Source organism: Cucumis melo, chromosome 1, assembly GCF_025177605.1.
Source record: "Cucumis melo cultivar AY chromosome 1, USDA_Cmelo_AY_1.0, whole genome shotgun sequence".
Lineage (NCBI taxonomy): Eukaryota > Viridiplantae > Streptophyta > Magnoliopsida > Cucurbitales > Cucurbitaceae > Cucumis > Cucumis melo.
This window is the reverse complement of record NC_066857.1, coordinates 37,833,841-37,858,166: the sequence shown is the minus strand read 5'-3', so window position 1 is coordinate 37,858,166 and position 24,326 is coordinate 37,833,841. Positions and strand designations below refer to the sequence as shown.

The window sequence follows — 24,326 nt, the reverse complement described above, 5'->3', positions numbered from 1 at the left end:
TTCGCAGTCGGGCAATAAATTATTGGACTTGGTCTCTGTCATCTTCCTTGAGACTTCCCTTCAAAACAAATATGTCAACGTCAATGGAAATGGAAGCCTTCCCTGATCTTTTATTATTTAGCAGCTCATAATGAAGAAGTTGAGCTTCAACTCTATATAATATGATTCTCATAATATATTTAGTACAGAGTTTTCAAAAATTATTCCGCAAAACAAGGTTTAAGAACAACCCAAAACTCATTAACAAACGAAAGGGTTTTAGTTACAACGATTAAATTAATTGAATTCAACTGATGATTAATTGTAACTTATTCTGTACGTGGGCAACTTGCCTATGTAACGTGTCCTTACATGTCACAAAGACCAGCGGTGAACATTGACCAATCTGTGTTAAGAGAATCCCTGTAGTATTGACTTCCTATTATCATCAAGCATTTAATATAAATGCCTCAAGGAGCTGCATAAAGTTGGCTACTTTCTCAATTTTCATCAATCAATGCAGCAGAAAATAGAACCAAGAAGATGAAGACAATGGAATTGTCAGTGCTCCATTCTCTCTTTGGTTTACTGCTGTGTAGCCTAACTCTTCTACTTCTTGTTCAAGCCCAGGATCAGTCAGGTAAAAAATATATCTCCGAAGCTAATCAAATCTGTCTTTCTTCCAATCATCTTCATATAAAAAGAGTCGTGTAAAGAATAAAAGTTTAAATCATTTCTTATATGTTTCTCAGGCTTCATTAGTTTAGACTGTGGAACACCAGAGGGTACGAGTTACACCGAAACAACAACCAAGATTGACTATGTTTCTGATGCACCCTACATAAACAGTGGTGTAAGTCGAAGTGTAGCTTCAGTCTATGGAGATACCTACCAACAGCAAATGAGGAAACTTAGAAGCTTTCCCCAAGGAATTAGAAATTGTTACAATGTAAGCGTTAAAAAGGATACCAAATACTTGATTCGAGCAGGTTTCTTATATGGGAATTATGATGCCCTGAATTCTCTACCGATGTTTGATCTCTATATCGGGAATAGCTTATGGGAGACAATTAACTTCACTAAAGTGGGTATTGACGTTTTCAAAGATCTCATACATATTACCTCCTCAAACAAAGTTCACATCTGTCTGATCAACACAGGAAATGGGGTGCCATTTATCTCAGCCTTAGAATTTAGACCTTTACTGAATGTCACTTATCAAACAGCCGCAGGGTCCTTATCACTGGATTATCGATTGGATGTCGGTTCGACTGAAAATCGAACATACAGGTATTTGAGCACTAATTTTGCAAACAATATATGCTTTAACAAGCCTCTAGTTAAATGCAGAGATGATATTTTGTTTATGTGTTTACTCTCTCCTAAGGTTCCCTTTTGATGTTTATGATCGGATGTGGTCACCATTTAACTTCAATGCGTGGACACAAGTGAGCACCAATCGAACTGTAGATGAAACGGGTCACAACAATCACCAACCGCCATCCGTTGTAATGCAAACTGCTTCCGCCCGAATAAATGCAAGCGAGCCACTGGAAATTTGGTGGGATACAGAAGATTCATCTCAATATTATGTATTTATCCACGTTGCTGAAGTTGTAGAGCTTCAAGGCAACCAGAGTAGAGGATTCAATATCATGCACAATGGGGATCTTTTTTATGGACCTCTAATTCCAAGTTATTTATCCACGCTGACCATTTTTGGCCATGAACCATTGGATGCAGCGGATAGACATACATTTTCTTTTACTCCAATTGAGAATGCAACGCTTCCTCCCATCGTTAATGCTTTCGAGGTATATATAGTGAAAGATATATCAGAGCTTGAGGCAGACAAAGGAGATGGTAGGCATCCTTCTTCAGATGCACTTTGAGAGTTGACTTTGTCAAAGGTTAATGAATATTAATTAGATTACTTCTTTGGATAATCAGTGGAAGCAATTACCAATATCAAGTCAACCTATGGGGTAAAGAAAGATTGGCAAGGAGATCCATGCGTGCCGATGGGATATCCCTGGAGTGGATTAAATTGTAGCAATGAAGCAGAACCAAGAATCATATCCTTGTATGTGAAAAACTTCTATGAAGCTTTAATTTGTCTTAAACGGATGAATCAAAGGAATTCATGAGAATGTGAATTTTGTGAACAGGAACTTATCTGCAAGTGGACTGAACGGTGAAATATCTTCCTATATATCCAGTCTAACCATGTTGCAAACTTTGTAAGTGTCTCCTTCTATGTTCAGATACGTAGATTAAATAATAAGCTGAATTTGGAAAACAAGTACTAATCTACTGCCTTTGTTTCTGTAGGGACTTGTCAAACAATAATTTGACAGGACACGTGCCTGATTTCCTGTCTAGTTTGTCACACCTCAAAACTCTGTAAGTTATTTGGAAAAATAAGTATGAAACTCAACTTGAGCTAGAACAAAACTGAGTTATCGCTGTCCCTATTCGCAGGAACCTAGGTAACAACAAGCTCTCAGGTCCAATTCCAGCTGAGCTTTTGAAAAGATCCAATGATGGATCACTATCATTAAGGTCAGTTTGATGAAGAGAAAAGAAGTGAAATTATAATTAGCTGTCTTTGAGTTCTTATGCTTCGTTTATTATGGCATTTTTCCTGGAAACTGAAAATTTTCCAAAGTCACAATCTCAGTCAAACTTATCTAGCTATGAATGGTACGAATGACAGTGTGGGAGGCAACCAAAATCTGGAAGGATGTGCATCAGATCCTTGTCCAAAGAATGAGGAGAAAAAGAACAACATCATCATTCCAATTGTAGCATCAATTGGTGGATTCCTAGTTGTCGTCGCAATTGTCGCAATAACCTTTTGGATCATTAAATCTCGAAAGAAACAACAAGGTAAAAATGTTGTCTCAGTGGTGGATAAGTCGGAAACCAACAGTCAGTTAGGTACTTCATTGGAGGTGAGAAGCCGGCAATTTACTTATTCTGAGGTGGTGAAAATGACCAACAATTTCAAAAAAGTTCTGGGTAAAGGAGGTTTTGGGGAGGTCTACTATGGTGTCATTGACGAAGTTGAAGTGGCAGTGAAGATGTTGTCTTTATCATCATCACAAGGATATCGGCAATTTCAAGCAGAGGCATGCTAACCTAAATCCATAATTTACTAATCCGTTTACCACTTTACATCAAACTTAAACCGATAACTTCAAAAATGCAGGTTACCCTTCTTATGAGAGTTCACCATAGAAACTTGACCAGCCTTGTTGGATATTTGAATGAAGAAAATCACATTGGCCTCATTTACGAGTACATGGCAAACGGAGATTTGGCTGAACATCTTTCAGGTAAATCCAATGGTGATAAGTTTCACGATACTACTTAAAAGATTAGTCTAAATTTTAACCCTTCAGTTAAGAACAAAGAATTTAATTTTCTCGTGTTTGTTCCACTTGTAAGCAGAGAGGAGTCTACGTATCATAAGCTGGGAAGATAGACTTCGAATAGCTATGGATGCAGCTCAAGGTAAAAAAACCAGACAAATTTTGTCATGCATTTAATCATTTCTACAAACAAGTTATAAGCACTAATTCTCTCCCCAAACAAAATTTTTTGTTTGTTTGAGTTTACAATGTCTCCCCAAACAAAGTAAACGCTAACTATTTAATAATCTGAACATAACAGGATTAGAGTACCTGCATTACGGTTGTAAGCCACCCATTGTCCACAGAGATGTGAAAACAACAAACATCTTGTTGACAGATAATTTCCAAGGCAAACTTGCAGATTTTGGTCTTTCCAAAAGCTTCCCCACAGATGGCAACACCCACATGTCCACAGTTGTTGCTGGCACTCCTGGTTATCTTGATCCAGAGTAAGCACTAGTTTCAATCAGCCATCAACTTGATTATTTTCCGTTTTTCTTTTTCCTTTTTTCTAATAAGAAACCGAGAGATTTCATTAAAAATAATGAAAGAATATACAAGAACAGACAAAATAAATAAATAAACAGTCCAACAAAAGGAGTCAAAATAACCACAAAACGGACTCCAATCCAAAAGAATGAAGTCTAGCTAATCACTACAACGAACCATTAAACCTACTCCAACTTCCGACCTTTCGGCTCCTCTAGAAAGCCTATAATTCCTCTCAAGGCATGTCCTTAATGCCAAAAGCCAAACAGACAAGCCTAGCAATCCCTGAAACAGAATTCAACAAAACCTCCTCCAATTAAAGCCTAGCAATCCCTGATCCTACTTAATGCCTTTGCTTAATATGCAATTAAAACGAAACCCCAATCAACTAAAACAAAAACTGATTAAACAGATTCATTCGGTTTCCTCTCAGGTACTACGTATCAAACAGGCTAACAGAGAAAAGCGATGTATACAGCTTTGGGATAGCTCTATTAGAGATAATAAGTTGCAAACCAGTAATATCAAGAACAGGAGATACACCACATATAGCTAAATGGGTTACCTCTCTGATAGCGCAAGGAGATATTCAGAGCATAGTGGACCCAAGATTAGAAGGGCAATATGAAAGAAACTCTGTTTGGAAGACTGTGGAAGTGGCAATGGCTTGTGTAGCGGCAAATTCCAGTAGAAGGCCGACGATGAGCGACGTTGTGGCGGAACTCAAAGATTGCTTAGCTACAGCATTGAGTCGAAAACATGAGAATGGTTCGCTTGAATCAACAAATTTCCCTGAAACGAGGTCCATCTCTATAGGAATCAATGCTTCCGATTCAAGTCCCGTGGCGAGGTGAATATGGAATCATCGTACTTGAAAATATGGATAGTTTCTTCGGGAGTTGTGTTATAAATCTTGGGCCTTCTTCATCTTCTTCTGGGATCTATTTCTCGAAGAAGATTTGTATTGTAATTGTTATCAAATTGCGAACTTTTATTTCTTCTTTTTTTACAAACAAAACTTGAGGGTTGTGTTTAGTTTCTTCATGCTTCGTATAGATTTGGTTACCCTTACATTTTGAATAAGATAGGCTTTGACTTTAAGTTTATCTTTAGTTTTTCTTTTTTTGTTTTCAAAATTGAAGAATCTTGGCTTTAAGTGGAAGAGGCATGATGATGAAGATTACATAATTCCATCTCATGTTGCAAACAGCATTGATGCTGATATTGCAGTTGACATTCTTCCACTCAACTCTTAGACCAGTTAAACGATGAAGAAATCAACTTATCAACTTGGTTTTCTTTTTTCTTTTACAATCATAAAAATCAGATTATTAGTCATTTTTATGTGATGCTACCTTTTTAATGAGTCATTAATATGTGATACTCAAGTTAGTTTAAGTTTCTTGTAATTCCAAGCAAAATTTAAAATTTTTGATGTATTGAATCCTCTTTAAACATATCATATTAATGAGATAAAAAGGAGAGAAGGAAGCAGGTAGCCAATCTTCAGGAGCTCAGAGTTTCCCAATGGAAATTGCAATGTCAAGGTGGCTTCTATTTAGTTTCTTTTCCCTCATTGTTCAGGCTCAAGAGGAAACAAGTAACTACCTTAACTTTCATCCCTTCAACTTTTCATTTGATAACGTTCATCTAAAGAACTAAAAACATTAGTATGTTTAATAACTATCTATGTTTGTTGTTTTCTTGGAAAAGAAAAAAGAAAAAAACTAAATAGTCTAAATATATGACTTTCAAGTAATGATTCTCCAGGCTTTCTTAGTCTAGATTGTGGTCTGCCAGCAAATTCATCATTCTACAATGATCTAAACACAAATATAAAGTATATTTCAGATGCAGATTATATAAAGACAGGTGAAAGTAAAAGTGTAGCATCTGAATTCCTGACATATAAACGACCCCAATGGACTCTAAGAAGTTTTTCTCAAGAAATTAGAAACTGTTACAATATAAGTGCCATCAAGGACACAAAATATTTGATCCGAGCAATTTTCTTGTATGGAAATTATGATGGGCTCAACAAAACTCCTCAATTTGATCTGTATTTGGGCAATACTCGATGGACAAGAGTGGATGATAGCTACTACACAGAGATGATCCACACACCTTCAACAAATAAATTGCAAATCTGTCTTATCAACATTGGCCAAGGAACACCATTCATCTCATCATTAGAGTTCAGAGAACTTCCTTATCTCAGTTACTTTACTTTATATTCCTTGTACCTTTATGGTCGATACGATATGGGGTCAATAACAAATGAGCAATACAGGTTTGGTTCATATCACCGTTATTTAATAATAATTTGTTTGAGAGTAGTTTTGAAAAGGTTAAAATCACTCTTAAACATGTCTATATGGAAAATCAAATATGCAGGACTGGAGTATCTACATCATGGTTGTAAGCCACCAATAGTTCACAGAGATGTGAAAACAACAAATATCTTATTGACAGAAAATTTCAATGCCAAGCTTTCAGATTTTGGACTTTCAAAGACTTACCCAACAGATGACAAGTCCTACATGTCCACTGTTATTGTTGGCACTCCAGGTTATCTTGATCCAGAGTAAGTACTAAATTTTTAACATTTTCTAATCCATTGCTTCTCAAATTGTGAGAAAAAAAATGAAGGAAACAAACTTGGTGGTTTGTCTCTCAGGTACTATACATCAAACAGGCTAACTGAAAAAAGTGATGTGTACGGTTTTGGAGTTTCCTTGATGGAAATAATTAGTTGCAGACCAGTAATTTTGAACACCCCAGACCGAGAAACGAATTACATAGTCAAATGGGTTCACGCAATGGTTTCTCAGGGAGACATCAAGAATATAGTTGACCCAAGAATAAAAGGAGCATATGATAGTAACTCTGTTTGGAAAGTTGTGGAATTAGCCTTGGCCTGTGTATCAGTAGACTCCAATCAAAGGCCAACGATGAATCAAGTGGTGATAGAGTTGAAGGACTGCTTAAGCATGGAGTTGAGTCAGAGATCAGAAAGCCGTCCAATGGAATTAAAAGACTCCATTGAAATGATGTCCATATCAATGGTTATGAATGCCAGCCACTCTAGTCCCATGCCAAGGTGAAGAAAATATTCTAGGAACTGACTCCGCTTCAATTATTTTCTGGTTTCAACTTTCAGCTTCCCTTTGAATTATTTGAATTGGTTGTATCCAATCTTCATCTCATCAAATAAACCGTTGGAGATGATGAAATATAGTAAAAAAAAAAAAATAGGTTAGATGAGATTTGTGGTATTACTTAAGTTGAATTTGCAATGAAGTTAATCCAAGATTAGAAAGAGCGGCAATATGAAACCAACTCGAGTTAGAAGACAGTGGAAGTGGCAATGTCCGACCATGAGAACGTTGTGGCGGAACTCAAAGATTGCTTCAGCCATGGAACTGAGTCCACATGGCTTGATTCAACAAATTCCATTGAAATCATGAGGTTGAGTTCATCTCTATGGAGTTCATGGCTGCCGTTTCATGTCCGATGGATGTGAATATCCAATCATTCATGACACATTAAAATCTCCAAATGTTTTACTCCTTTACACCTTATTACTTTCATCTAACAAATCATAGTTGAAACACATGTGATTGAGTTGTGTTGTACTTGAATTTTCTCCTTTTGACATGAATTACAAATTTACAATAATAAACGCATAATTCCTAAACAATAAGGTTGACTTTTACAGTTGAATAAGTCTGATACATGAGAGCTATTAGTCCTAAAATAATAGTAGACGATTAAAGACTAAATATATATAAATGTTAAAAGAATAGAAACATCAATTAAAATATGACCTACTAACTATAAAATTTTTTGTTTATTAATTTAAATAACTTCTGAGAGTCCTATCAAATAATTGTTCACAATAATGTTAACATTTCTATCTATATTTATATAAAATTAAGGCATGGACATTTTCATCCACAAAAGTGGCAAAATTGAAGACATTCTTAGAGTTAATATGAAAGAATGAGTCAATCTCTTTAAAGAAAACATTATAGCTTATGTTCTCATTATTTAACGTCATGATGGTGATATTACTCCAGGTAATGTCGCTAGGAACAGTGTTGATGCTGATAGTGCAGTTGACATTCGTGTAGTCACTTGTTTTTTCATCAAGTATAATAATGTTGGTAAACTTTTCATAATATTTTACTTATCTAAAACTTCAATTTCAATACAAATCAAATCATTAGTATATACCTGCCTATCATTTGTATGTGACACTATCTTTTTGATATTCTCTGTATGATATACTTCTTTTTGAAATTTTAAAAAAATTCCATTTGAAAACAGCCTATCAATAAGATATATCTAAAGTGAAAAGGAACAAACCACAAGAATGATTGAATTCTCTTTAAATAAAAAAGAGAGAACAAACACAATAAGAACTGCTTTGTTCATGTTAGCTAATGAGTAATTTGCAAGTTTAGTTCGCAGCTATCCAGTCTTCAAAGGCAAAGTTGAGAGAATCCAATGAAAATTGCAATATCAAGGTGGTCCTTATTCAGTCTTTTTGTACTCCTTGTTCAAGCTCAAGATCAATCAGGTAATCTTCTTAACTAGGTTCGATCATATTTCTTTAAATCATACATGGCTAACAAGTAATGGTTCTCCAGGATTTCTTAGCCTAGATTGTGGCCTACCAGCAAATCCATCAAGCTACAGTGAACCATGGACAAAAATTGACTATATATCAGATGCACACTATATAAACACCGGTGAAAGTAGAAGTGTATCATCCGAATTCACGACATATGAAAGACAACTATGGCATCTTAGAAGTTTTCCTCACGAAATTAGAAACTGTTACAGTATTAGCATCAACAAAGGCACCAAATATTTGGTTAGAGCATCTTTCCTATATGGAAATTATGATGGGCTCAATAATACTCCTAAATTTGATCTCTACGTGGGAGATACTCTATGGAGAACAGTGGATGATAGCTACTACATAGAAATTATACACGTGTCTTCAACAGATAAACTGCAAATCTGTCTTATCAATATTGACCAAGGAATACCGTTTATCTCAGCATTAGAGTTTAGACAACTGCCAGGTTATACTTACCCAACTGTATCTGGTTCTTTATACAATTATTATCGATTGGATATGGGGTCAACCACAGATAGACAATACAGGTTGGTATTATTTTTGTTATTTTAGTTCATTGACGAGTGGGTGATAGGATTTGAATCACTCAAGTAGTTGAATTATGCTAAAGTTAGTTGTAGATTGGTTCATATACATACAAATGGTAAATGAAGTACTGACCTATGTAAATATTTTGTTTAGGTTCCCTTATGATGATTATGATAGAATTTGGAATGCGTACAATGGTGATGACTACACACAAATAAGTACCACTGGCACTTTAAAATCTGATAATTACAATAGCTACAATCCAGCAGCCATAGTCATGCAAAGTGCTGCAACTCCAAAAAATGGGAGGAAGTACCTTAGTTACTCATGGAACTCATCTAAGGAAAGTGATCAATTTTATGTATTTATGCACTTTGCTGAACTTGAAAAGCTTCAGAGCAACCAAATCAGAGAATTTAACATCACCTATAATGGGGAATATTGGGACGGACCTATTGTTCCTGATTACTTAAGCACAACAACAATTTATAATACCAAACCATCTGTGATGTCCTCGTTACGACATCAATTGTCATTCTTCCCAATAGAAAATTCAACTCTCCCTCCAATCATCAATGGTTTAGAAATATACCTTGTGATGGAGATATCGGAATTGGAAACAAACAATGGAGATGGTGTGTCTGTCTTCTTTTTTTTTTTTTTAAGTTCAAAGTGACTTTTCTTACTTCGAAATGATGATTATGGCTATATTGAAAATTCAGTGGATGCAATCAGTAATGTTCGGTCAACTTATGGAGTAATAAAAAATTGGGAAGGAGATCCATGTGTGCCAAGAGGATATCCATGGAGTGGATTGAATTGTAGTTTTGATTTAGTGCCTAGAATCATATCACTGTAAGTTTACGTCGAGTTACAAAGCAACAAAAAAAGTTCAATTTCGTGATTGTATCCTACTAAATTGAGCTTTACAACTAGTCAAAATTTTATAATAAGAGAATGAACTTTGTTACTAGGAACTTGTCTTCAAGCGCATTGAAGGGTGAGATATCTCCAGACATAATCGGTCTACCAATGTTACAAACATTGTAAGAGTCTCCCCATTAAAATATTAGAATTGTATGCTTGAACCTAAGCTAATAAAAATGTACTTTTATTTCAGGGATTTATCAAACAATTACTTGGCAGGAGAAGTACCTAATTTTCTGACCCAACTGTCACACCTCCAATACCTGTAAGTTAACCTAGACGAAAGAAGAACAAAAATCAAACTCATTGACAAAAATTAACCATCGTTTTTTCTCTCTTTGCAGAAACCTAGATAATAACAATCTCACAGGCTCTCTTCCACCTGAGCTTATAAAAAGACAGAAGAACGGTTCACTTACATTAAGGTCCATTATAGGGAGGAAACATGAACTTGCATTCTTCTTCATACATATAATATTTATGACGATGATAAATAATTAGTTTTGTGTTAACAAAGCATATTTGATGACAGTATACGAGGTAATCCAAATTTATGTAGCTTAGAGCCATGCACAAAGATGACACCAGAAAGGAAGAAAAGCAATAACAATATCATCATTCCAATAGTAGCATCGGTGGGTGGATTGCTTGCATTCCTCATAATTGCAGCAATTATTTATTTGATTTCTAAATCAAATAAGAAACAACAAGATAAGGATGTTTCTTTGACAAAGGATCCGGCAAAGACAAACACTCATTTAGGCAGTTTATTGGAGAAAAGGAGACATCAGTTCACTTATGCGGAAGTTGTGGTGATGACCAACAATTTTGAGAAAATTCTGGGTAAAGGAGGTTTTGGGATGGTTTACTATGGAGTTCTAGATGACACTCAAGTGGCTGTGAAGATGATTTCTCCATCAGCAGTACAAGGCTACCATCAGTTTCAAGCAGAGGCATGTGCCTAAAATATAGTACCTAATTTTCAGAAAAAACCTTAGCCCATACTTCTTTGCTTAGACTGAAAAAAGTTACACTTTTCTCTCAGGTTAAAATTCTTATGAGAGTTCATCATAGAAACTTAACAAACCTTGTAGGGTATATGAATGATGGAGGTCACCTTGGCCTCATTTATGAGTACATGGCCAAAGGAAATCTGGCCGAGCATCTTTCTGGTAATCTTCTAGCTCTAGCTGCAACTTACAAGCTTATAGAACATACTTCACTATCCAATTAATGAACTGAAAATTTTGAAGTCAGTTCAGAAAACAAAATATGAAGCCTAACCACACTTTGCTTGTTTGCATACAGAGAAAAGCTCCAGTATATTAAGCTGGGAAGACAGACTTCGAATTGCAATAGATGCAGCGCATGGTGTGTGTGACAAGTTAATAATTTATTTGAAGTTGGCACAGACACATTATAATTATTCAAGAGAAAAATTTACAGTGTAGAATATGGAAAATCAAATATGCAGGACTGGAGTATCTGCATCATGGTTGTAAGCCACCAATAGTCCACAGAGATGTGAAAACAACAAATATCTTATTGACAGAAAATTTCAATGCCAAGCTTTCAGATTTTGGACTTTCAAAGACTTACCCAACAGATGACAAGTCCTACATGTCCACTGTTATTGTTGGCACTCCAGGTTATCTTGATCCAGAGTAAGTACAAAATTTTTAACATTTTCTAATCCATTGCTTCTCAAATTGTGAGAAAAAAATGAAGGAAACAAACTTGGTGGTTTGTCTCTCAGGTACTATACATCAAACAGGCTAACTGAAAAAAGTGATGTGTACGGTTTTGGAGTTTCCTTGATGGAAATAATTAGTTGCAGACCAGTAATTTTGAACACCCCAGACCGAGAAACGAATTACATAGTCAAATGGGTTCACGCCATGGTTTCTCAGGGAGACATCAAGAATATAGTTGACCCAAGAATAAAAGGAGCATATGATAGTAACTCTGTTTGGAAAGCTGTGGAATTAGCCTTGGCCTGTGTATCAGTAGACTCCAATCAAAGGCCAACGATGAATCAAGTAGTGATAGAGTTGAAGGACTGCTTGGCCATGGAGTTGAGTCAGAGGTCGGAAAGCCGTCCAGTGGAATCAAAAGACTCCATTGAAATGATGTCCATACCAATGGTTATGAATGCCAGCCGCTCTAGTCCCATGCCAAGGTGAAGAAAATATTCTAGGAATCGACTTCACTTTAAGTATTTTCTGGTTGAATTCCACTCTTCATTTCATCAAATAAATCGTTGGAGATGATGAAATTTAGTACAAAAATTGGTTCGATGTGTTTTGTGGTATTACTTATGAATTTGCAATGGCGGAACTCAAAGATTGCTTCAGCCATGGAACCGAGTCCACATGGCTTGATTCAACAAATTCCATTGACACGAGGTTGAGTTCGTCTCGGATCATTCATGGACCTTGATAATATGGATCATTTATTTGTTATTTAACGATATATGATCAAATCATCTATGTATTTCTTGTAAGAAAAAATGTATTGGAACCAAACTTCAGGTTGTACTTATAAGCTTTCATTCGATGATTAGTAGGTTACTCAAATCAACAAATTTACAAATTTAACCGATTACATATTGTTAGTTAGAGTTAGGACAACTAAGAAACTAATTTGTAAAAATGATATTTGGATATAGAAGAATGATTGTAAAAATGAAAGTAGATTAAAGCTAAGACCAAATAGATAAGAGTTTGACTATATGTATTATATTACAAGTTTGATTATTGTACTCTTAAATAGTTTTTTTTTTTGAGGAATAACTATCAAGAGTTCCAGGAATAAATGTATAAAATTAAGGCAAACATTTTCATAAGGAAGAAAAACCATCATAGGTAGTTATATTCTCAAACATCATAGGTATTAAATGGTCTTTGGCCTTAAATGGAAGAGACCTGGTGATCTTATATAATTCATAGTTCCAACTAAGGTTTGCCAACAGAGTTTATGCAGTTGACTTTGATTCTGTCAACTGTTGGATGAGCAAATCAATCTTATCAACTTAGATTTTTTAATACAATTAAAAAAAGACATATGACGGTAAACTTTACATACTACTTTTTGTTTCCAAAACTTTAATGGGTAGAAATTCCAACTTCTAACTTCTTGATCGTTAACACAAACTTAATTTTCTTTTAAGTATAGTAGAAGTAGGGAAATTTGAATATTTTTTTAAGTAGAATAGAAGTAGGGGAATTTGAATCATAGACCTCTTGGTTGTTAGCACATACTTTAACATTTTTTAGTACCATTAGAGTAGACAATTCAAACCGCATGTTCCTTTTGCATTCCTAACTATCACTTTCAAGTAATGCTACATTTTTTAAAATATCGATAGTACGATATTCTTCTTTGTTTGTTTATTTATTTTCGTAAGTCTAACCAAAATTTCATTTTCATTTGAAAATGGCATTTCGGCAAATGACAAACCATAGGAATGCTTGAATTCGCATTAACAAACTATCCTAGCTTCAAGAGCTAAAGTTGAGAGATACCAAATGGAAATTGCAACATCAATTTGGCTCCTGTTAAGTTCTTTTGTACTCCATGTTCAAGCTCAAGATCTAGGTAATTTTCTGAACTTCCACACCTTAGACTCTATATGAACGTTCTCTTCAAGTCATTATATTGCTTTGGTTCTCCAGGCTTTGTTAGTCTGGATTGTGGTCTACCAGCAAATTCATCAGGCTACACCGATTCAAAGACGAAGATTAAGTATATATCAGATGAGGGCTTTATAAAGGCAGGGGAAAGTAGCAGTGTAGCACCTGAGTTCAAGAACAATGAACAATCACTCTTGACTCTGAGAAGCTTTTCTAGATATATTAGAAATTGTTACGATATAAGTGCCAGTAAAGACACCAGGTATTTGATTCGAGCAAGTTTCTTATACGGAAATTATGATGGGCTCAATAAAACTCCAAAATTTGACCTGTATTTGGGCAATACTCGATGGACAACAGTGGATGACAGCTACTACTACACAGAAATGATGCACACACCTTCAATAGATAAATTGTCGGTCTGTCTAATCAACATTGGCTATGGAATACCATTCATCTCAACATTAGAGTTTAGAGAACTTCCTTATCTCAGTTACTCACCTCTATCTTATTCCTTGCACCTTTATAAACGGTACGATATGGGGTCAATGACAAATCAGCAGTACAGGTTAGTTCATGCATGCTATAGAAGAGTTGATTTTCCTATATAGTAATATGTTTGAGAGTGATTTTTAAGGATAAAAAGATCATTTTGAAACATGTCTATATTCATTTGAAATGAATTTTGATGGTACGAAAATTGCGTTTAAATAGACTTTGAAACATGTCTATATTCGTTTAGGTTTCCTGATGATCCTTATGACCGAGTGTGGGAAATATATAAAGATAATAACTATGCACCACTAAGTACCTTGGATTCTGTAGTTACTGACAACTTGGAGCAGACACCGGCCGTAGTCATGCAAACTGCTGCAACTTCAAAGAAAGGGATCCAGTACCTTAATTTCTCATGGGACTCAAGAAACCTAAGTGATGAATTTTATGCATATTTATACTTTGCTGAACTTGAAAAGCTTCAAAGCAACCAATTCAGGGGATTTAATATCACTTATGATGAATACATTACTGGACCTATTATTCCTAAATATTTAGGCACAATAGAAGATACTTCATTCCTATTTCCTCTAACAACAACATCAAGACATCAAATATCCATCTTTCCAATTGACAATTCAACTCTTCCTCCAATTATCAATGCTTTAGAAATTTATATTATAATGAAGATCTCAGAAACCGAATCATACAATGGAGATGGTATAACATTTTATGGGTTTTATTTTAATTTTGACTCTTAATTTTAGACTAATGGACGATATATTGAAATCAGTGGATGCGATCAGTAATATTCGGTCAGATTATGGAGTAATCAAAAATTGGGAAGCAGACCCATGTTTGCCAAGTGGATATCCATGGAGTGGTTTGAGTTGCAGCTCTGATCCAATTCCTAGAATCACATCACTGTAAGTTTACATCTTCAGTTGCAAAGTGACAAATAAAGTTCAATTCTATCAACTACTAGCCAAAGTTACTGTAAAGTGTATCTGAGAGATTGAACTATACTACTAGCTACAATTCTTGTGAGAGATGATGGAACTCTGATATACCAGGAACTTGTCTTCAAGCGAATTGAAGGGTGTGATATCTCCGTACATAATCGGTCTACCTATGTTACAAACACTGTAAGAATCTCTTCATAAATATTTAGATCAATATGATTAAACTAATGCTAAAAAAAATGAAATTATATTTTAGGGATTTGTCCAATAATTACTTGACAGGACAAGTACCTGAACTTCTGTCCAACTTGGCACACCTCACCGTCCTGTAAGTAAATCCAGAAGAAAAAAGTGAAGCACAAATTAACCCTAACATAGAAATTAAACCATTCTTTTTTTCTTTGCAGAAACTTAGAGAATAACAATCTCACAGGCTCTCTTCCACCCGAGCTTACAAAAAAACAGAAGAACGGTTCACTTACATTAAGGTCCATTATAGGGAGGAAACATGAACTTGCTTTCCTCTTCATACATATAACATCTATGTCCGTGATAAAAATTTAGTTTTGGATTAACAAAGCGTATTTCATGACAGAACACAAGGCAATCCAGATTTATGTAAATTAGATTCATGCACAAATATGACACCTGAGAGGAAGAAAAGCAACAATATAATCATTCCAGCAGTAGCCTCAGTGGGTGGATTGCTTGCATTCCTCATAATTGCAGTGATTGTCTATTGGATTGCTAAATCAAATAAGAAACAACAAGGTGATGATGTTGCTTTGATAGGGAATCCCGCAAAGGCATACACCCAATTAGGCAGTTCCTTGGAGACAAATAGACGACAGTTTACTTTCGCAGAAGTTGTGATGATAACCAACAATTTTGAGAGGGTTCTTGGTAAGGGGGGTTTCGGGATGGTTTACTATGGAGTTCTAGATGACACTGAAGTGGCTGTGAAGATGATTTCTCCTTCAGCAGTACAAGGCTACAGTCAGTTTCAAGCAGAGGTATGCGCCTAAGATATAATATCTAATTTTCAGAAAAAGTTAGCTCATACTTCTTTCCTAAACTGAAAATATTGTTCACTTTCTTTCAGGTTACAATTCTTATGAGAGTTCACCACAGAAATTTAACAAGCCTTGTAGGCTATATGAATGATGGAGGTCACCTTGGCCTCGTTTATGAGTACATGGCCAAAGGAAACCTAGCCGAGCATCTTTCTGGTAATCTTCTAGCTCTAGCTACAAGATACATGTTACAGCACATGCTTCACAACCCAATTTATGAAATGAAAATGTAACATCAAATTCAACTTTAGAAATCAAAACCTGTTTTGCTTGTCTAACACAGAGAAAACCACAAGTATCTTAAGCTGGGAAGACAGACTTCGGATTGCAATAGATGCAGCTCAAGGTGTGTGGAATGAGTTCATAATTCCTTTTAACTTGCGGCAAACACGTTATTGGCATTCTAGAGAGAAAAACTTAAGAAGTGTTTAATATTGCAAAATAAATACGCAGGGCTGGAGTATCTGCATCATGGGTGTAAGCCACCAATAGTCCACAGAGATGTGAAAACCACAAACATCTTATTGACAGAAAAATTCAACGCAAAACTTTCTGATTTTGGCCTTTCAAAGACTTACCCAACAGATGACAAGTCCTACATGAGCACTATTATTGTTGGCACTCCGGGTTATCTTGATCCAGAGTAAGTTCCTGCATTTTTCAATCCACTACTTCTCAAATAGATAAGTTATGAAAATAAAAATGAAGTTAACAAACATCGATGGCTTGTCTTCAGGTACTATACATCAAACAGGTTAACTGAAAAAAGCGATGTGTATGGTTTTGGAGTTTCCTTGATGGAAGTAATTAGTTGCAGACCAGTAATTTCCAACATCGAAGACCCAGAAACGAATTACATAGCCAAATGGATGCGCACCATGGTTGCTCAGAGAAATATCAAGAATATAGTTGACCCAAGATTAAAAGAAGCATATGAAAGTAACTCTATTTGGAAGGCTGTGAGACTAGCCTTGGCTTGCGTATCAGAAGACTCCAGTGAAAGGCCAACGATGAATCAAGTAGTGATAGAGCTGAAGGAATGCTTGGCCATGGAGTTGAATCAGAGATTAGAACAGCGTCCACTAGAATCAAGAATTCACTGAAATGATGTCCACAACTATGGTTGTGAATGCCACTCATGCCAGTCCCGTCCCAAGGTGAAGAAATTCTACAAACTGCCTTCAATTTTTTTTTCTTTCCTTCCTGATTTCAACTTTCAGTTTCCCTTTGAACTATTTGAATTGATTGTTGTATCACTGAAGTTTAGTTTGCAATTGTGTGAACAGTGTGCAATAAAGTTGATTTGTTTTTGTTCATCCTTATTACAACAATATGAGAATAAGATCAGTCTCTTTCACTTGCAATTTTAGATCTAGCACCTCAATTATGCAATTCTGAAACGAAGAATATCTTTGTATGTCTCCCACACCCAACTTTAATCCATTTTCTTTAATATTTGTCCCTACTAGTTTATCCAGTACCCAAATCTTCTCTTGACGGCAAAAACCGTCGAGTAATTGTCCCATTGCATGAGATTCTTCGCCATTGAATCTAGGACAGAGTGATGAGCTTTCTACTGCTCTTTCACAAAGGTAAACGTTATTATAATGAAGACCTTAGATGATGATCGTACTTGAGATTTAGTCTCTTCCTGCAGAAAGAAAAAAAAGTTGAATGCAAGTAGATGTCCAAGTATTTAGATTGTGCTCAAATTGACTATATCCGAAAAGGGAAAAAATTTAGAAGTATACTTCTGATTTTTATTATTGGTTATTAAATAAAAAATGAGTTCATCTACATAACCATATGTGCATCCCCAACATTTAACCGAACACTTCTTTTATCAGAACCAATACAACATTTTTTCCAATTGTTTGGTTAAAGCTTTTCATTTCAGAATTTATCTCTTTATCATTTGGTTGTTGAAACTTGAAACTTACAAATTGTGGCCTTTTTATCACCAACGAAAATCTCTCTGGTTGGTAGAATGCATGTAAATAACTATGCCTAATTGCTTTGTCTTTGGACATGTTGAATGTGCAAAGTAAATAGATTCTAGAATTCATTTCATTCCCAACATCTATTGTCATTCTCACTGATTTTGGACAATTGCATGATGTAAAGAAGAATGATGACTAATTGAGTAATTAAGTACTACTTATAAAGAGAAGCTTGTATCAAACATATTATCATTCTAATAAAAGATTTACATTCTTAGTTCTTAAAAGATTACTCAAAAGAGGCTACTTAGACTCCATCAAAGCACATATAAAACCATGAGTTTTTCATGCTCTACATTGTTCAGATCCTAGTATATTGCTGCTACCATGCTCGATTTGCACTAATTTCAACAATAACCTCTGCTGGAGTTAGCACGACGTGGATGGTTGTTGGTTGGGTTGAAATGAGCCCATAAAATATAGGAGTATGAACTTTAGATAATAACCTCTGCTGCAGTCAGCATGATGTGGATGGTTGGGTTGAAGTTCTCCTGTCAACTGCTTGTATTAAAAGTGTTGGCTGTTGGCAAGGTCAAACATATGCAAAAATACACCAAATTGCCAAATATTTTTGTTCAGAAGAAAAACCAATATTCTTTATTGCAGAGGCCAAGAATCTATGACCTTAGTCTATTAACTGCATAACATTTTAGATTCAACAATCTAAACCTTTTGATTTTTAACATCTGTTCGCTTGCCAAATTTAAAGTAACAGTAGAACAGCGTTCAAATTTCGAATAAGTAATCTGAAATGAGATTGTTTAAGCCAATAAATGTAATTATCATAGGATGATAATGACTTTTGATAAAATAAATGAACTGATTTTGAATAAGTAATCAATATTTTTATGAAGTCTCCTCACTATGTATATAATAAAAAAATCACGCATTAAAATCATATAGTTGAAATTCCATTGCCAACTACGGAAAACGATATATAATCAGTATCAAGTGTATGCATAAGCACTTTATAGGCAAAAAAGCTGATGGTTATTCTCTGCAACAATAGCACTCTGCTTCAAGTTTATGACTTCAGGTTTTCTTTCAAAGAAAACTAACTTCAAGTCGTATCTGCAGTCAACAAGAAAGGGGTTAGAAAGGGGTGATGATGGATACAAGAACTAAACGTTTGTTGTTTTGTTTAGCTCTTATACATGTTATTCAAGCTCAAGATCAATCAGGTAAATATTGTAAGGAATATTTGTATTTTCTCGATAAACATTCTAAAATCATATTTGGTTCTAAAAAAATTGATTTCTCAGGTTTTATAAGCCTGGATTGTGGACTACCAGCAAATTCTAGCTACACCACAAATCTCACCTACATCTCAGATGCAGCATATATAAACAGTGGTGAAACAGAAAACATAGAGTTGAACAAGAATAGCTATGAACAACAACTATGGACCCTTAGAACCTTTCCTAATGGCACCAGGAACTGTTACAATATAAGCGATATTACTGATGGCACCAAATATTTAATTCGAGCAAGCTTCTTGTATGGTAATTATGATGGGATGCGCTCTCTGCCAATCTTTGATCTCTACTTTGGAGATAGCTTGTGGGCAACAGTGAACATTACGGCAGAAGAATATACGTTCAATTATGAAATCATTCATATTCCATCGACAAACAAAGTACAAATCTGCTTGATCAATAAAGAAACTGGAACCCCTTTCATCTCTGCACTAGAATTTAGACCTTTGCCAGACTATATTTACCCAATTGGATCAGGGTCCCTCTTGCTTGCTTTCCGACATGATATCGGTTCGACATCAGACATCTCATACAGGTACAGGTGACTTATTTATGATTTATCAATTTAGACTGAAATTAATCTATATCACAAGAAATTTTATTGAACGAGGCTCATTTCTATTCTATGTGAGTGCCTTCGTTTCAGGTTCCCTTATGATGTTTTCGATCGAATTTGGCTTCCCGTTAATAATGATAAATATTTTGATCGATTAAGTACCTCCCTCACTGTAGATGTCAACCAATCAGAGAACCAGCCACCAGCCATTGTTATGGAAACTACTATAGTCCCAAAAGAAGCAAGCAGCCCTTTTTCTCTTATATGGGAGACAAATGATGAAAATACCCAGTATTATGCATATCTTTACTTTGCTGAGCTGGTCAAGCTTAAACGCAATCAGTTTAGAGGCTTCAGCATAAGCCATAATGGGAATTATTGGAAGGGACCTATTATTCCTGATTACTTGAATACAAGCAGCATTTACAACATCAAACCATTGGACCCCGGAAAGCAACACGAGTTAACTCTCACTCGAATTGAAAATTCAACTCTTCCTCCAATCTTCAATGCTGCTGAAATTTATTCCAATATTGAGATCTTAGAACTAGAATCAGATCAGGGAGATGGTATGCTGATTCCATTTCTCATTATTATCATCTTAGCTCTGCCTTTTACATTTAATCACACAAAAAGTTTAAACGAGATTGATAATTAAGTAAATGCATTGTATGGAAATCAGTTGACGCAATCAAAAAAATAAAGTCAACTTACAAAGTGATCAACGATTGGGAAGGAGATCCATGCATCCCGAGAGCATATCCTTGGAGTGGTATAGGTTGCAGCAATGAATCAAGCCCAAGAATCATATCACTGTAAGTGCATACGGTACATACACACTTCGCTTAGGAAATAACAACCTTTTCATCTAAGATTTTGCCAGACAACAGCATAATTGAATTAAAAAAAATCTTGCAGGAACTTGTCATCGAGCAATTTGACAGGCCTTATATCAACTGATATACTTGATCTAACGGCCTTACAAATTTTGTAAGTATTCTCTCATTTAAACGGTACAATGAAATTGGATGAACAAGACACAATTACATCCTTTGACCAATTACAATATCAATTGAGTTTTTATTTCAGGGACTTGTCAAACAATGACTTAACAGGAAAAGTACCTGATTTATCCAAATTGTCAAAACTCGAAGTACTGTAAGTTACATAAAATGAAGAAGTCAATGAAGGGAAGATGCAGTTTGAAAGATGTTTAAAAATGTATTTATTCTTTGTACAGAAATTTGGAGAACAACAATCTCTCATGTCCAATTCCACCTGAACTCATACGAAGATTCAATGATAGTTTACTATCATTAAGGTCTCTTTCTTGGGATAGATGAATTTATAAATATTATTCCAATTTCAAACTGTAAGCCTAACAAGCCTGCTTGTGAAAATCTCATGACAGTGTAAAATGCAATAACGAGATGGAAAAGAAGGAGAAAAACAAAGTTGTAATTCCAGTAGTAGCATCAATTGGAGGTCTGTTTATCATTGCCATAATTGCGGGGATTATTTTCTGGATTGCTAGATCAAAAAGGAAACAAGAAGGTAATGATGCCGTGGAGGTGCATCGTCCAGAAATCAAGACTAACGTTGGTGACGGTTCTTTGGAAACCAGAAGACGCCAGTTTACTTATTCTGAAGTGGTGAGAGTGACCAACAATTTTGTGAGGATTCTTGGGAGAGGAAGTTTTGGAGCAGTTTACCATGGGATGATGGATGATATTCAAGTGGCTGCGAAGATGCTAGCCCCGTCAGCAATACAAAGCCATGATCAATTCAAAGCAGAGGAATGTATTTTATATTTATATTTAGTATTTCATATTTGATACTCATAAAAATATTTTCCTCACACTTGTTTATCAGATTAAAAGGATGCTAATTTCATACAGGTTGCTACTCTTCTTAATGTTCAGCACAGAAACTTAACAAAGCTTGAAGGGTATTTGTGTGAAGGAACTCACCTTGGCCTAATTTTCGAGTACATGGCCAATGGAAGTTTAGCACAGCACCTTTATGGTAATCTTCTAGTATCTATCAATGATTTGAAACACATGCATCAGCTTTCCTATTATATTGAAAATTTAAAACTCGTTTCAAGAACAAAAATGAAAATTGAGGCCTCCTTCCACTGTTTTCATTGAATATGCAGAGATAAGTTCAAGTGTCCTAAGTTGGGAAGATAGACTCCGAATAGCAATGGATGCAGCACAAGGTGTGTCGTGTTTCTTTCAAACTTCTTTGCAACAAAGTATCCACATTTATTTTTGTCCAAAACCCTGAATACAGGACTAGCGTTCCTACATGATGGTTGTAAGCCACCAATAATCCATGGAAATGTGAAACCAGCAAACATCTTGTTGACTGAAAATTTCCAAGCTAAACTTTCTGACTTCGGTGTCTTCAAGAGCTACCCAACAAATGATAACGCCAGTTACGTTGACCCAGAGTAAGCACAAATTTCAAACATTTCTCAAATTTCTTTTGGCTTTTCCTTGGAAAAGCAATGGAAAGAAAAAAATTTGAAGGAAAGCAATGGAAAGAAACAAATTTGAAGGAACATAATGGCTTGTCTCTCAGGTACAAAACATCAAACCGGTTGAGTCCGAAAAGTGATGTGTATAGCTTCGGCCTTACACTGTTAGAGATAGTGTGTTGCAAACCAGTGATATCTGAATCCGAAGGACAGGATTCAATTCATATAATTAAATGGGTTGGCCATATGGTTGCTCAAGGTGATTTTAGAAACATAGCAGACAAAAGATTAAAAGGAGAGTATAACATAACCTCTGTCCGTAAAGCGGTGGAAGTAGCAATGGCTTGTGTATCAGTAAATTCAGTGAGAAGGCCAACAATGAATAAAGTGGTGGCAGAACTGAAAAGTTGTTTGGCAATAGAACTGAGTCGAACACCGGAGAATCAAGCTCCTCACTCAATAGAATCTACGGAAATGACATCAATCTACATGGTTTTGCCTCCTCAAACAGGTCCCATGGCAAGGTGAAATTCGTCAGAATATCAGAACGTATCATTTAAGTGTGTTGTTAAAATTTCCAAACGTACAAATTTCGACTTCATGCAAAAATAAATAAATAAAAGTCATGCTTTAATTGCTTCTTCTTCTTTGGGTTGTCTCTGATCCATCTCATAATAATTATTTTTATGACCATCATGATTATTTTAAGTTAATTTAGTAGCTAACACTAGTGAACAAAGCCAGCATTCATGAAAATGCTTGAAGCTAGAAAGTAGAAAAGATTACATTTTGAAACCTAAGTAAGATCCAGAAAGCTGTTTTCTTTCTAATTAGTAATTACAAAACAGGGTTTAAGACTTTTCCTTTTCCTTTTTATTCGGGGATGAAGTAGTCGATAGTTATGCAGGTACTTTTTCATCATAATAATAAAGATAAATCAAAAGTAACTGTTCAGTTCATGTCTGTTTCTAAAATTTAAAAAGTACATAATTTTAAATTCATAAACTATTTTGACATATCAAACTTTTTAAAAATCAATTCATTCGATATGAAACTATGAATCGAACGTTATATTTAATTTAACCTAAACTATTACCTTTGAGTTGAATAATAAATAGATTAAGACAGAATAACCTTGAGATTTTAACATTAATAAAGAAGTTCGTCTCCTTTGGAAAACAAAATGAAATAAATTACATTGGTGCTCATTGAGTTTACAATTTTCTTTGTTTAATACAATAACTATGGAAATGAAAAATAGAACAATCTTTAGACAAAAATGTCATATCAGTTATTATTTAGGTGCTCATCTGGTTGCCCGCAGCATGGGAAAATAGGCCATAAGATAGAGGGCTTTTAAAGTCTAAATAATAACATTGCTGAGGACAGCATGAAGCCAGATGATTGGGGCTGAAATTCTCTTTGTCCAACTGGTTGCATTCTAATAGATGACCAAGTCCTGCCATGAAAAAATAATAAATCAGTACATTCTTGAACTCAGAAAATTTATTTTTTAAAAAAATGATAGACCAAGTTCAAGTCAACTTACAAACATGAGCAGCAATATCCCAAATTAGAACTGCTTGATTTGAAGAAGGAAAAGACATTCCTTATCGGTTGAATTAGTGGAACGTTAGAAGATATCTTGTAGGTTCTATGATTTAATATCTATGGCCAAGATCTATAACCTGCAAAACATTTAGATCTAACAATATGAACCTTTCTTTGGAGTCTCAATGCTAGATCTCCAATTCTGTTATTTTGCCAAATTTAACGAGAATATCACATTCAAAATATTATCATTGCAATGTTCAGAATTCGTCAAGACATAAAAAATTATATTATTTAAGGTAATCAGTTGAATTATAATTTGAAGATAATGT

At 35.1% G+C, this 24,326-nt stretch overlaps 7 protein-coding genes across 7 annotated transcripts; all 7 read left to right on the top strand.

Annotated features, from left to right (window-relative positions):
- The first annotated feature begins 140 nt into the window (after positions 1-140).
- Positions 141-4,990, top strand: LOC103500756 (LRR receptor-like serine/threonine-protein kinase IOS1). The gene is made up of 12 exons (XM_008464164.3): positions 141-619; positions 732-1,269; positions 1,367-1,842; positions 1,930-2,062; positions 2,148-2,219; positions 2,311-2,382; positions 2,461-2,541; positions 2,696-3,110; positions 3,191-3,317; positions 3,433-3,495; positions 3,655-3,844; positions 4,318-4,990. Exons 1-12 carry the CDS (start codon positions 523-525, stop codon positions 4,736-4,738), a joined length of 2,685 nt encoding a protein of 894 aa, XP_008462386.1. The 5' UTR covers positions 141-522; the 3' UTR covers positions 4,739-4,990.
- A 1,042-nt stretch (positions 4,991-6,032) lies between these two features.
- Positions 6,033-7,563, top strand: LOC127151759 (putative leucine-rich repeat receptor-like serine/threonine-protein kinase At2g04300). Its single transcript, XM_051092063.1, has 3 exons — positions 6,033-6,174; positions 6,279-6,468; positions 6,562-7,563. Exons 1-3 carry the CDS (start codon positions 6,162-6,164, stop codon positions 6,986-6,988), a joined length of 630 nt encoding a protein of 209 aa, XP_050948020.1. The 5' UTR covers positions 6,033-6,161; the 3' UTR covers positions 6,989-7,563.
- A 705-nt stretch (positions 7,564-8,268) lies between these two features.
- Positions 8,269-10,952, top strand: LOC107990303 (LRR receptor-like serine/threonine-protein kinase IOS1). Its single transcript, XM_051082931.1, has 8 exons — positions 8,269-8,466; positions 8,537-9,059; positions 9,214-9,695; positions 9,783-9,915; positions 10,035-10,106; positions 10,181-10,252; positions 10,332-10,412; positions 10,520-10,952. Exons 1-8 carry the CDS (start codon positions 8,394-8,396, stop codon positions 10,950-10,952), a joined length of 1,869 nt encoding a protein of 622 aa, XP_050938888.1. The 5' UTR covers positions 8,269-8,393.
- Positions 10,953-11,036: 84 nt separating this feature from the next.
- On the top strand, positions 11,037-12,538 carry LOC127151758 (probable LRR receptor-like protein kinase At1g51890). The gene is made up of 4 exons (XM_051092059.1): positions 11,037-11,159; positions 11,296-11,358; positions 11,462-11,651; positions 11,744-12,538. The coding sequence occupies exons 1-4, from the start codon at positions 11,045-11,047 to the stop codon at positions 12,168-12,170; spliced, it is 795 nt and encodes a 264-aa protein (XP_050948016.1). The 5' UTR covers positions 11,037-11,044; the 3' UTR covers positions 12,171-12,538.
- A 976-nt stretch (positions 12,539-13,514) lies between these two features.
- On the top strand, positions 13,515-17,252 carry LOC103500757 (putative leucine-rich repeat receptor-like serine/threonine-protein kinase At2g19230). Its single transcript, XM_051082926.1, has 12 exons — positions 13,515-13,584; positions 13,662-14,187; positions 14,362-14,514; positions 14,882-15,040; positions 15,188-15,259; positions 15,333-15,404; positions 15,484-15,564; positions 15,672-16,089; positions 16,179-16,305; positions 16,433-16,495; positions 16,603-16,792; positions 16,886-17,252. The coding sequence occupies exons 1-12, from the start codon at positions 13,515-13,517 to the stop codon at positions 17,250-17,252; spliced, it is 2,298 nt and encodes a 765-aa protein (XP_050938883.1).
- A 3,727-nt stretch (positions 17,253-20,979) lies between these two features.
- On the top strand, positions 20,980-21,876 carry LOC103500760 (putative leucine-rich repeat receptor-like protein kinase At2g19210). Its single transcript, XM_051082922.1, has 4 exons — positions 20,980-21,119; positions 21,202-21,282; positions 21,373-21,761; positions 21,860-21,876. The coding sequence occupies exons 1-4, from the start codon at positions 20,980-20,982 to the stop codon at positions 21,874-21,876; spliced, it is 627 nt and encodes a 208-aa protein (XP_050938879.1).
- Positions 21,877-21,977: 101 nt separating this feature from the next.
- On the top strand, positions 21,978-23,080 carry LOC127151760 (probable LRR receptor-like serine/threonine-protein kinase At2g28960). The gene is made up of 3 exons (XM_051092068.1): positions 21,978-22,182; positions 22,257-22,416; positions 22,548-23,080. The coding sequence occupies exons 1-3, from the start codon at positions 22,167-22,169 to the stop codon at positions 22,969-22,971; spliced, it is 600 nt and encodes a 199-aa protein (XP_050948025.1). The 5' UTR covers positions 21,978-22,166; the 3' UTR covers positions 22,972-23,080.
- The last annotated feature ends 1,246 nt before the right edge of the window (positions 23,081-24,326 follow it).